This window comes from Salvelinus namaycush, chromosome 26 (genome assembly GCF_016432855.1).
Source record: "Salvelinus namaycush isolate Seneca chromosome 26, SaNama_1.0, whole genome shotgun sequence".
NCBI classification, from domain to species: Eukaryota; Metazoa; Chordata; class Actinopteri; order Salmoniformes; family Salmonidae; genus Salvelinus; species Salvelinus namaycush.
This window is the reverse complement of record NC_052332.1, coordinates 18,945,697-18,956,534: the sequence shown is the minus strand read 5'-3', so window position 1 is coordinate 18,956,534 and position 10,838 is coordinate 18,945,697. Positions and strand designations below refer to the sequence as shown.

General features: G+C 43.4%; 1 protein-coding gene across 1 annotated transcript; it reads left to right on the top strand.

The window, feature by feature from the left end:
* Positions 1-1,690: 1,690 nt before the first annotated feature.
* On the top strand, positions 1,691-6,514 carry LOC120021823 (neurofilament medium polypeptide-like). The gene is made up of 5 exons (XM_038965674.1): positions 1,691-2,722; positions 3,806-3,930; positions 4,870-5,342; positions 5,388-5,846; positions 5,979-6,514. Exons 1-5 carry the CDS (start codon positions 1,691-1,693, stop codon positions 6,512-6,514), a joined length of 2,625 nt encoding a protein of 874 aa, XP_038821602.1.
* Positions 6,515-10,838: the final 4,324 nt, after the last annotated feature.

Here is a 10,838-nt window from a genome sequence, read left to right as displayed (position 1 = left end):
CTACTTGGTTGAGCTGGTAAAATGCCAACGAAATGTACCATTTTACTGCCCCCCCCCCCCCCCCCCCCCTGTTTCTAATCTGTCTAAATAAAGCATTGAACAAATAAAAATGTAATTCCTCAAAACAATATTATCTATAGGCCCTTATCATCAATCAAATATTTAGGCTATAAACCATTTGCATTTCTAAACCATTGATTGTATGAGAAACAGTTTTGTGTTTTGATGCACTGATACCCCAAAAAGTGTTTTCACAACACTCTCTTAAAAACACCAATATTCAGGTTGAAGAACCACTGTGAGTGTTTCAGAGTACTTGATTTCTGTTTGAAAACACATGCCGTCTATTTAAACACTTACATTAGGTTTACAGTCAAACACTCTCCAAACACCAGATCTCAGTTAAGGCGCATTACTTTTCATGGTTTCATTACACAATCACGGTGTTTTGAGACTTTCCATTTTTACAGTCTACAGTCTGGATGCATTTTCATCACTACAGAAATGATTTGATTAGAAATGTCTCAAAAAGAGCACAAGAGAGCAAATTTGTCCAAGATGAACTTCACGCTTCATAATTTCCTGAAAGTAGCAAGTGCTCACAGATGATTCATGCATGCATAGCCTGCATAGCCTTGTTGATTGAACCCTTATGCCCTTATGGTGGTCTCAGTTTATACGTCATCGGTATGTCACTGATGGTATAATCCCTCTAGCATCGGGAGATTTGATGTCAAGAAGTAATCGATCACCTATATTGAAGATTTAGCACAAACACATAACATCAATACTAACAAATTAGGTCGGCTTTATACATGTTCGTTGGCAAAGATGAAATACTCATTAAATACATTTAAGGATCGACCATTCTATAATACTTTCGATTTGAAAGAAAATGTTTGAACACTTTCAAACGTCTTATAAAGACGGGAATTGTGTTTTGCTGCTTTAAGTCGCTGCCCATGGTGCTGCTAGCGCTAAACGAATGGCTAGCGTCTGGCGGACTGGCTCTTTCCAAGGTGCTGATATTGGTCTCGTTCTGAATTGCATTGGTGTAACAGTTTTTGCTGAGTAACAATAGGGAACATAAGAATTAACATGGGACATTGAACTCCTCCATAAGTCACATCTCCATGCATAGAAATGCTGCACATTGGTTGTTTGAATGAGAAAATGCAGAGATGTATCGATCATTTCCTTTCTCACTAATGTTCAATATTGCGAGAAAGTTATATATTCACTCGGTGACAAGCGACAACTGATAAATACCTGAACACATAGGCTATCCTAATGAATGACTCAGCATCTGCATGGTTTCGAATGAATGATTCCAGTTCTGGAAACATCCTAATGATAATCGCCCCTTTCCTTTTTTCCCTGTGTGATTATTCCTCTGCCTTTCAAACCGCCACCCACGAACCCTCACACTCCCACGTGGTGTTTCTTGAAAAGTCTGAGGGGTTGGTTGAGACATGGCCCTCCCCCATTAGATCAATGAGCCAGTAAAAACAGTTCCTACTTGCCTTTTTAACGATTGCGCCTTTCGTATATAAAGGACAGCCGGTGAGGCTAAGAATGCTGTGAGCGCCATCCACCCCGCACCTGCACACACACACACACACACCCACCCCACTACTCCACCTCGCACACCTTCCCAGCCATTTGCACACGCACCTCCTTGTCTGACCGGATGAGTTACCACCCGGTGGACACGGTAGGGAGTCCATTCAGGAGAAGCATGGATAGTAGGACAAGCTACGGCCGCTCCTCCGGCACCCCCTCCAGCGGGTTCCGCTCTCAGTCCTGGTCCCGGTCAAGCCCTAACAAGCCCTACAAGAGGAGCGTCAATATGCCGGTAGCCAGAGCGTACAGCTCCACACTCCTCAGCTCCGCCGACAGCGTTGATTTCAGTCAAACTAACGGAGACTACAAGCGTTCCAATGAGAAAGAGCAGCTCCAGGGGTTAAACGACCGTTTCGCCGGTTACATCGACAAGGTGCACTATCTGGAGCAGCAGAACAGCCAGATTGAGGAGGAGATCCAGGCGCTGCGGCAGAAGCAGGTGTCGCAGTCCCAGCTAGGCGATTTATACGACCAGGAGCTCCAGGAGCTGCGCTCCATGTTGGAGCAGATCCACCACGATAAGGCGCAGATCCAGCTCGACACAGACCACATCGAGGAGGACATCCAGAGAATTAGGGACCGCTTCGATGAGGAAGCTCGCATCAGGGATGAGACGGAAGGCATCATCCGGGCGCTCAAAAAAGATATGAACGACACTGAGTTAGTGAAGTCGGAGTTGGAGAAGAAAGTCCAGTCACTGCAGGATGAGATTGCCTTTATCCGTAACAACCACGAGGAAGAGGTGAGCGAGCTGTTTGCCCAGGTGCAGGCGTCGCAGGTGACCATGGAGAGGAAAGACTTCCAGAAGACGGACATCACCGAGGCGCTCCGGGAGATCCGCACCCAGCTCGAGGGCCACTCCAACCAGAACCTGCAGCAGGTGGAGGACTGGTTCATGTGCCGCTATTCCAAGCTCACTGATGCTGCGGAACAAAACAAAGATGCAATCAAGTCCGCCCGTGATGAGATTGCGGACTACCGCCGCCAGCTCCAGTCCAAGACCGTGGAATTAGAATCCGTCCGGGGAACCAGGGAGTCACTGGAAAGGCAGCTGAATGACATCGAGGACCGACACAACAACGACCTGTCCAGCCTGCAGGTATGATGAGACCCACTGTTGGCGTTATTTTCATACAGAAACCCCCAGCCACAGGCTTAATGGTGAACTGTTCTATAAAGTTGTATTCTTTGTGTAATTAGAGAAGCAACGTAGTGAAGAGAGTTGGCTAAATAATATTATCAGATGTGTTTCGTTTATCATATAGGCTATCAAATTGTGTTATCAAATTGTGCCAGAGTCGTGCGAGGATATTATCACGATTCCTATGAGGTTTTTATTCTTAATTTAGGTCTACCTATAAGGAGAGTTCCCTACTTTGAGAAAGAAACATATACATATATTTGTTTTATTGTGTTAATATAGATAGATGTGTTTTATCTAGGTATACAAGCTCTGCGCTATGGTGGTGTCTGCGCATTTGCTTTAAGATAAATGGCACAATGCTGACATCTTATGGGCACGGCTTTTACATCGCCCATCCTTGTTGAAGCATTAGGCTACTTATACGCTGCGACAATTGGTGAAAGTCAGGAGACATTGTAGGGTTCTTAATTAAGGGGAGACATAATGCAGCAAACGTTTTTTTTTTTGCCGAGTCAGAGACGCGGGTCGATGCGTTCATTGGCTGTGTCCTTGCCTCACCCCACACAGATTTCGAGGAGGACTATTGAACAAGTGTGAAGAGGCTGCCCTTGAAACAGTGTACACTGCGTCAGAATAAATTATTTCACAGAACAATAATAGCCTAACCTTTTGCGCAGAACGGTCTCCAACATATCAATTGATTTGCCCTTTTACAAGGAGACAGGGTGACTTCACACTTTCAATTGTTATTGCAACGATATTGTAATGAAATCTCAAAGCGCTTTAATGTGTTGTACATTTACACACGTTTCAATGTGCTTGTGATATAGCCTAATTACTAGGAACAAAATACGAAATTGTATTTTTTTTTTTTTTTTTTTACAGTTTACATATTACTTCCAAAGGGTTCTGTCCTTTTGGAGACATATCCTCCCTGCACCAAAAAATAGATAACCAAGTATTTTTTCAGAGTTCCACATAGGCCTAGGTAATAACAGCTCCTAACCAGCTCATGTCTCTTGGTCTTGTTTTCTGCAGGAGACCATCCACCAGCTGGATAATGAGCTCAAGGGCACGAAGTGGGAGATGGCGCGTCATCTGCGCGAGTACCAGGACCTGCTCAATGTCAAGATGGCTCTTGACATCGAGATTGCTGCATACAGGTACAGTGCGACGGATATATTTTTTAAACACGAAGAAACAAAAATTTTACTCATTATTAAGGAACAAAAAGATTGTATTTCATCATGTGTAAAATATATATATATATATAAATATAAAGGCAACATTTAAAGTGTTGGTCCCATGTTTCATGAGCTGAAACAAAAAATTCCAGAAATGTTCCACATGAACAAAAAGCTTATTTCTCAAAAATGTTGTAGATACATTTGTTTACATCCGTTAGTGAGCATTTCTCCTTTGCCAACATAATCCATCCACCTGACAGGTGTGGCATATCAAGAAGCTGATTAAACAGCATGATCATTAAATAGGTGCACCTTGTGCTGGTGACAATAAAAGGCCACTTTAAAAGGTGCAGTTTTATCACAAAACACAATGCCACAGATGTCTCAAGGTTTGAGGGAGCATGCAAATGGCATGATGACTGCAGGAATGTCCACCAGAGCTGATGCCAGATAATTTAATGTTTATTTCTCTATCATAAGCTGCCTCCAACGTCGCTTTAGAGAATTTGGCAGTACGTCAAAATGGCCTTACAACCGCAGACCACGTGTAACCACGCCAGCCCAGGACATCCAATTTCTTCACCTACGTGATCGTCTGAGGGGTGGTGGGGTGGTTCGGTGGTGCTGAGGAGTATTTCTGTCTGTAATAAAGCCCTTTTGTGGGTGGGCCCAGCTGCCAAGCGGGTGGGCCTTTGCCCTCCCAGACCCACCAATGGCTGCACCACTGCCCAATCAAGTGAAATCCATAGATTAGGGCATAATTTATTTATTTCAATTGACTGATTTCCTTATATGAACTGTAAAATCTTTGAAATTGTTGCATGTTGCATTTATATATTTTTTCAGTATATATCAACCCTAACTTTTATATTAGGCCTACACTATACTATATCTAATTTTCTATTGTTCTTGCAGGAAACTCCTAGAAGGTGAGGAGACCCACTTTAGCACTTTCCCTTACCGCCAAGCTGTCACCTCCTCTAAGAAGTCCAAGTCTGGGCCTCCCAAACTGAAGGTCCAGCACAAGTTTGTAGAGGAGATCATTGAGGAGACCAGGGTGGAGGATGAGAAGTCTGAAATGGACGTGGACCTGGAAGAGATTGCCCAGGAGCTGTCTGCCGCATTGGAGGCAGAGGCCACAGATGACAGAGAAGAGGAAGGAGAGGATAAGGGAGAAGAGGAGGAAGAAGAAGCAGTGGGACATGGAGAAGAGGGAGAGGGTGACTCAGAAGAGGTTGTAGCCTCCACTGAAGCCCAAGTGAGCTCCAGCGCCCCTGCTGAGGAGGAAGAGGAGGACAAAAACGGTGGTGATGAAGAAGAAGATGGAGGAGAGGGTGCCGAGGAGGGAGAAAAAGAAGAAGAGGGTGAGAAAGAAGGAAAGGATGAGGGTGAGGGTGAGAAGGGAGATGATGCAGAAGGTGGTGATGAGGGAGAAGGAAGGGAAGAGGGAGAGGAGACAGCCCCAGAATCAAAGGTCTCTCCTGACAAAGAGAAGGCTGGAGAGAAGGAAGGAAGCGGAGGAGAAGAAGAGACAGCAGAGGGAGAGGGAGAAGAGGAGGGTGGTGATAAAGAGGAAGTTGCAGGTAGTGACAAAGGATCCAAAGATGGAGATGATAAGGATGAGAAAGATAAGAAAGGAAAGGATGAGAAAGATGACAAAACAGATGAGGCAGATGTAGCCAAGACAGAGTCTCCAAAAACAGATGCCCCCAAGAGTGAGGCCCCAAAAGCTGAGGTCCAGAAATCTGAGGCCCCAAAAGTCTCCAAGCCAGATTCCCTGAAAGCTGAATCCCCTAAGGCTGGGTCCCCTAAGTCTGAGTCACCAAAAGCTGGATCCCCCAAACATGAATCCCCCAAAGCTGGTTCCCCTAAATCTGAATCCCCAAAACCCGGCTCCCCCAAATCTGAAACCCCCAAACTTGCTGGATCCCCCAAATCTGAATCCCCCAAACCTGCTGGATCCCCCAAATCTGAATCCCCCAAACCTGCTGGTTCCCCCAAATCTGAATCTCCCAAACCTGCAGGGTCCCCCAAATCTGAATCCCCCAAATTAGGATCCCCTAAAGCAGAGTCCCCTAAGGATGAGGCTCCCAAACCAGAAGCTCCCAAGTCAGAGGCCCCCAAGGCTGCAGAAGAGAAAGTAGACAAAAAGGGTGATTCAGAGGAAGAGAAGGTAGAAAAGAAAGATGCAGCTTTGAGCGGAGAAGTGGAGAAGGGTGCCCCAGAGGACAAAAAAGACGATGGGAAGAAAGAGGAGACGGATGTGATCTCAAATGGAGTGGACGAGAGCCCCACCAAAGATGACCCCAACCAGAAAGATGACCCCAACCAGAAAGATGACCCCAACCAGAAAGATGACCCCAGCCAGAAGGTGGTCATCACCAAAACGGTGGAGACCATCACCACTGGAGAGGACGGAGCCAAGCATGTCATTAAATCAGTCACTGTCACCGAGACTGTGAAAGAGTCTGAGGATATGATTCAGGAGAAGATGGTGTCCAGCAAGACGATGGAGAAACACTCTTCCAAGTCCGTCAAGGTGGTGACCGAAACCGAGTGACTGCGCCCCAACCAATCCACCCAGGAGGGTCAGGGAGGAGGACACGACGACAAGCAATCATACAGCTAGAGCGATGTAATAAAGATAACCACTCTCAAACATACAGAAAAGCAAAGAGAGAAGCCATATGATGTGACAAAGCTAAAATTTCTAAAATGCATGTTGAGTGAAGCTATAAATGAGCTTTTCTGCAGATGTGGTCAGGAAAATTTGGGAATGGGACAGATTATTAATTCTCTTTCTATCTGCAGTTCACAGGAGGGCTCACGGGTGGGGGCGTCTGCATGCTAGCTCAGGGAGGGAGTCCCCTCTCTAACATGTATGTATGGATGGATGGATGGGAGAGTGATAGAAATGTATCTTCATTCAAATGAAGTTTTTTGGGGGGCCCAGGTGGGAGGGTCCACTTCAGAAGTAAGCTTACTTATTATGTGACGATACCAATTGAGCCAAAAAAATACAATCAACTACAATACAATACAGTGAAGAAAGAGAATGACGATGGTGCAATGAACTCATGATCATGAACATACAGTACCCAAAGCAATTAACGCATAAATAACCTTGAAGAAACTCCTAGCCTTAAACATGCTTTGTATCAGTGTCTATTATGTTTACGAGTGCAATTGAAAATAAATCTGTAAATGCGCACACATACATTATTGTATGCATAGGATGGACTTGAATTTAAATACCGAACATACATGAGGTGCTACAGTTTGCAATCCCATGTCTACTCATCATGAATGATTTCCCAGCAGCATTTGCTCAATAAATGTCGTACTGAAATACAAAATATGGTCTCTTGTTCCTTTATGACACGCCAAACTCATTCCACGGACGGCTGAGTTCCTGCGGGTTTTCGCTCCACCCTTGTACTTGATTGATGAATTAAGGTCACTAAGGAACTCCCCTCACCTGCTTGTCTACGTCACTCGGCCCTCCGTGGAATGAGATTGACACCCCTGCTTTATGCAATTTTCCTGTTCTGTACGTTCCCTTTTGAATTTACAGTAGGTTTCTCACCACAATATGCACACAATATTCAACTTCCTCATCTGCTTTCATGGGGATGAGATTGCATCCTTCATTATCTTTTGCAGCCTAGAATTTATACAAAACCGCATAAACATCCACAGGCTGTCCTCTACAGATATTCACAGTCACAATCGGTAGGTAATATGTGCATGCCATCTAAGAATAGGCCACCAACAATAATATGAATGCAATCCTATGCCATCATATGCAAATAGCACTTGATTAGAGTTGATTTATCAAATCAAATCAAACTTTATTTGCAAAGCACATTTCTTAACAGAGAAAATTGCACTTCAAAGTGCTTTACATAATGTACATAAATAAAATAATAAAAAGTGAGAAAGATTAAAAAATATATATATATATACACATACATTTCTCGACAAATATACAACTAAGATAGATTAATTAAGAAAATAAAAGAACAGTGGACATGAGAGACTAATATGAAAGATTTAGACTGAGAAATGTATGGTATATGACATAGTAGTCTTTCAGCCATTAGATATATTATTCGAGAACAACATTACCTACAATGTTAAACAGGATTTGAAACTAAACCCATTTTAAAGTATTTTACACTACAACTTAAACAATGGAGTGATAGGTAATTTGGAGATTCAGCAACATTGAAACAGACAGTGACTCGTTTGGAAGTTCAGCACCACAGGAAAGTGGACAGCAACGGTCTCAGGCACAAGCCACACTGGAAAAATCCCTGAAGAAGTTTCTTTGAAATCCTATCCACATACACTGAGTGTAGAAAACATTAAGAACTTCCAATTCGTCGGGCCAGGGACTCTACAAGGTGTCGAAAGCGTTCCACAGGGATGCTGGCCCATGTTGACTCTAATGCTTCCCACTGTTGTGTCAGGTTGGCTGGATGTCCTTTGGGTGGTGGACCATTCGTGATACACACTGTAAACTGTTGAGTGTGAAAAACCCAGCAACATTGCAGTTCTTGATACAAACCGGTGTGCCTGGCACCTACTACCATACCCTGTTCAACGGCACTTAAAGTGGAACTGACAGTGTTTTAGTAACATGACATCGTATTAAAATATGTTCATATACACCTCCAGTAAGAATATGACACCTTGTTTTTATTTTCTGACAAGCGAGCATTTAGTTATGGTCATTTTCAAATTTTCATAAATTTGTAGAATGTTTGGGAATGACGTATAGTAAGGCATTTGTGAAAATTCTGTTTGGACAATTAATAGACACTGCAGCAAATAAAACCTAATAAAAACATCTGTCTTGTCCAGGACTGGTGTCTATGCAGACCGGTATGCCATAGCCAATCAGAGCTAATAGCCAATCAAATAAGCCATTTGCCACACAGGCCTGCCATCATTCACTTTGGAATGGACTGTGTGTTTACAGGCAGAAGCAACAGTGCGACTTTAGAGCATTACAAAGCATTGGCCAAAAGCCACAAAATACACCTGAATGGATTTCTGCAAATATGTACATACCACAGGAGTCCTCTTACATTTGGGAACTTCACAGTCCTATTGATCAAACAACCATAAAAAGGTATCTCTCCCTCAGTTATGCACATCAACAACAACAACAAGATCAACAACTAATGCTAGCCAGAGCAAGATAAGCTAAACTCTAACAAGGGTACATTGGATAAACCCTCTCAAGCTTTTGAAGCTAGTTGTTCATCAGCATTGCAGTGAAACAATGGGGAATAGTAGCTTGCTTGTCCTTCTGCATCTTGCCTGCCAATGCATGCTTGTCCCAACCCACGTTTTGACAACTGAATGGGAACTTGTCTGCCTGCCCACCCATTTGATCAATGCCAAATACATTTGACTGACAACTAAGAGATATGCTAAATGTGGATAACAATCGTTCAAATTCAGCATAGATAGCTAGCTAGCAAAGCGAATCACATTTCTTGCCAGCTAACCAAATAACACCTGTATCTCTAGCTGTAGACACAGAAAAACGATATGGGGAGGGGGGGGGGGGGGGGGGGGTTGTTGGTCACTCACCCACTCCTCCAATGACATGACATCCTCCCAGCAGCTAGCTATCTAGCGTTAGGCACTGTGTTTTTAGCTTGCTATGTAGATAAGCTAGCCCAGGGGTGTCAAACTCAATCAGTGCAAGGGACCTATTTAAAAAACAACGAATTTGCGGGCCAGACATGACCTATTTGTTTTCACAAAAAAACGTGCAACTGCAACCCAAACTGGCCATTGTTTATTAGAAAAAATATGGCTCTTTATAATGTCCACTTATATACAGAGAATGCTGTATATAGCATTCTAACATATTAAAACATGCTATTTGGTATGCTATTTTATCTCTTATAAAGAATATTTGTCCAGCCTTAGCTGCTTTGCTTGCAGATGTGCATAATATGCTGCGACCCTAATCAGAAAGTATTTAATAACAAATAACAAAAACGTAGCTATAGGTTTGTTTTAACATTTAAAATTAAAACATGTTTTACATTTTTTTGCGCTGCATGGATCACCGGTGCGGTAGAATGCAACATTATATTGTAGTTGAGTAGCCAGCCTGGGTTACTGCTCAAAATGTTGCTGAAATATGCCTACATGTTTCTCTTTTGCATGGTGTTTTCTTGCAGGTTTTGTTTTTTGGTTATTCGTTGTCAAGCTTTAAAAACCAAAGCCAGACTGCAACATTTTAGTAGCCTAGCTAGGACTGTGGCATGTGTCTGCACACTTTCCCTTTGCTGCGTGCTGTAAAAGGGACACACAAAAGCAGCTCAATTTAAGTTAAATTGTCCGATGTGAGCGCATCCAGCTGTAATCTCATTAAGTAAAATAAAAAAATAAGATTACAACATATATCAAAAGAAGAAAAACCTTAGAGAGGTCTGCCTGTAGGCTACGACTGTAAATTGACTATATGAGCTTTTTTCTCCGTTGCTTGTCCTCACGTTGCTTGTCCTCACCTGATCCGGGCTGAACCCTACTGCACCTGCCGACACTGCTGGTCGGGGACGACACTGCGGGGACGATGCTCTATGCTCACTCAGTGCGATTTCAACCCATTTCATCAGTGGACTTTGCCAAATAGCATGAATAAAAACAAACTAAAGCAGGCAAAAAAGCAGTGGGTTATAAAACATGTCACGTTTTAATTCCAATACAAGTAAAGCCTTTGCCCTAGTACGTCAAACTGGACCCAGGGGCAGACGTAACATAGTAAAAGTAAATATGTTTCCCTCATTTTATATGCCCACCCACCCCGACCAAGCGGTTGCTAGACAATCGTGTTATATGCGCAGCCACCCCGACCA

Bases quoted from the DNA above. Each gene is read 5' to 3' on its own strand.
- LOC120021823 (XM_038965674.1), top strand. From the start codon at position 1,691: ATGAGTTACCACCCGGTGGACACGGTAGGGAGTCCATTCAGGAGAAGC. The intron at 2,723-3,805 runs GTATGATGAGAC...TGTTTTCTGCAG, and splicing joins ACGACCTGTCCAGCCTGCAG to GAGACCATCCACCAGCTGGA. The intron at 3,931-4,869 runs GTACAGTGCGAC...TTGTTCTTGCAG, and splicing joins ATCGAGATTGCTGCATACAG to GAAACTCCTAGAAGGTGAGG.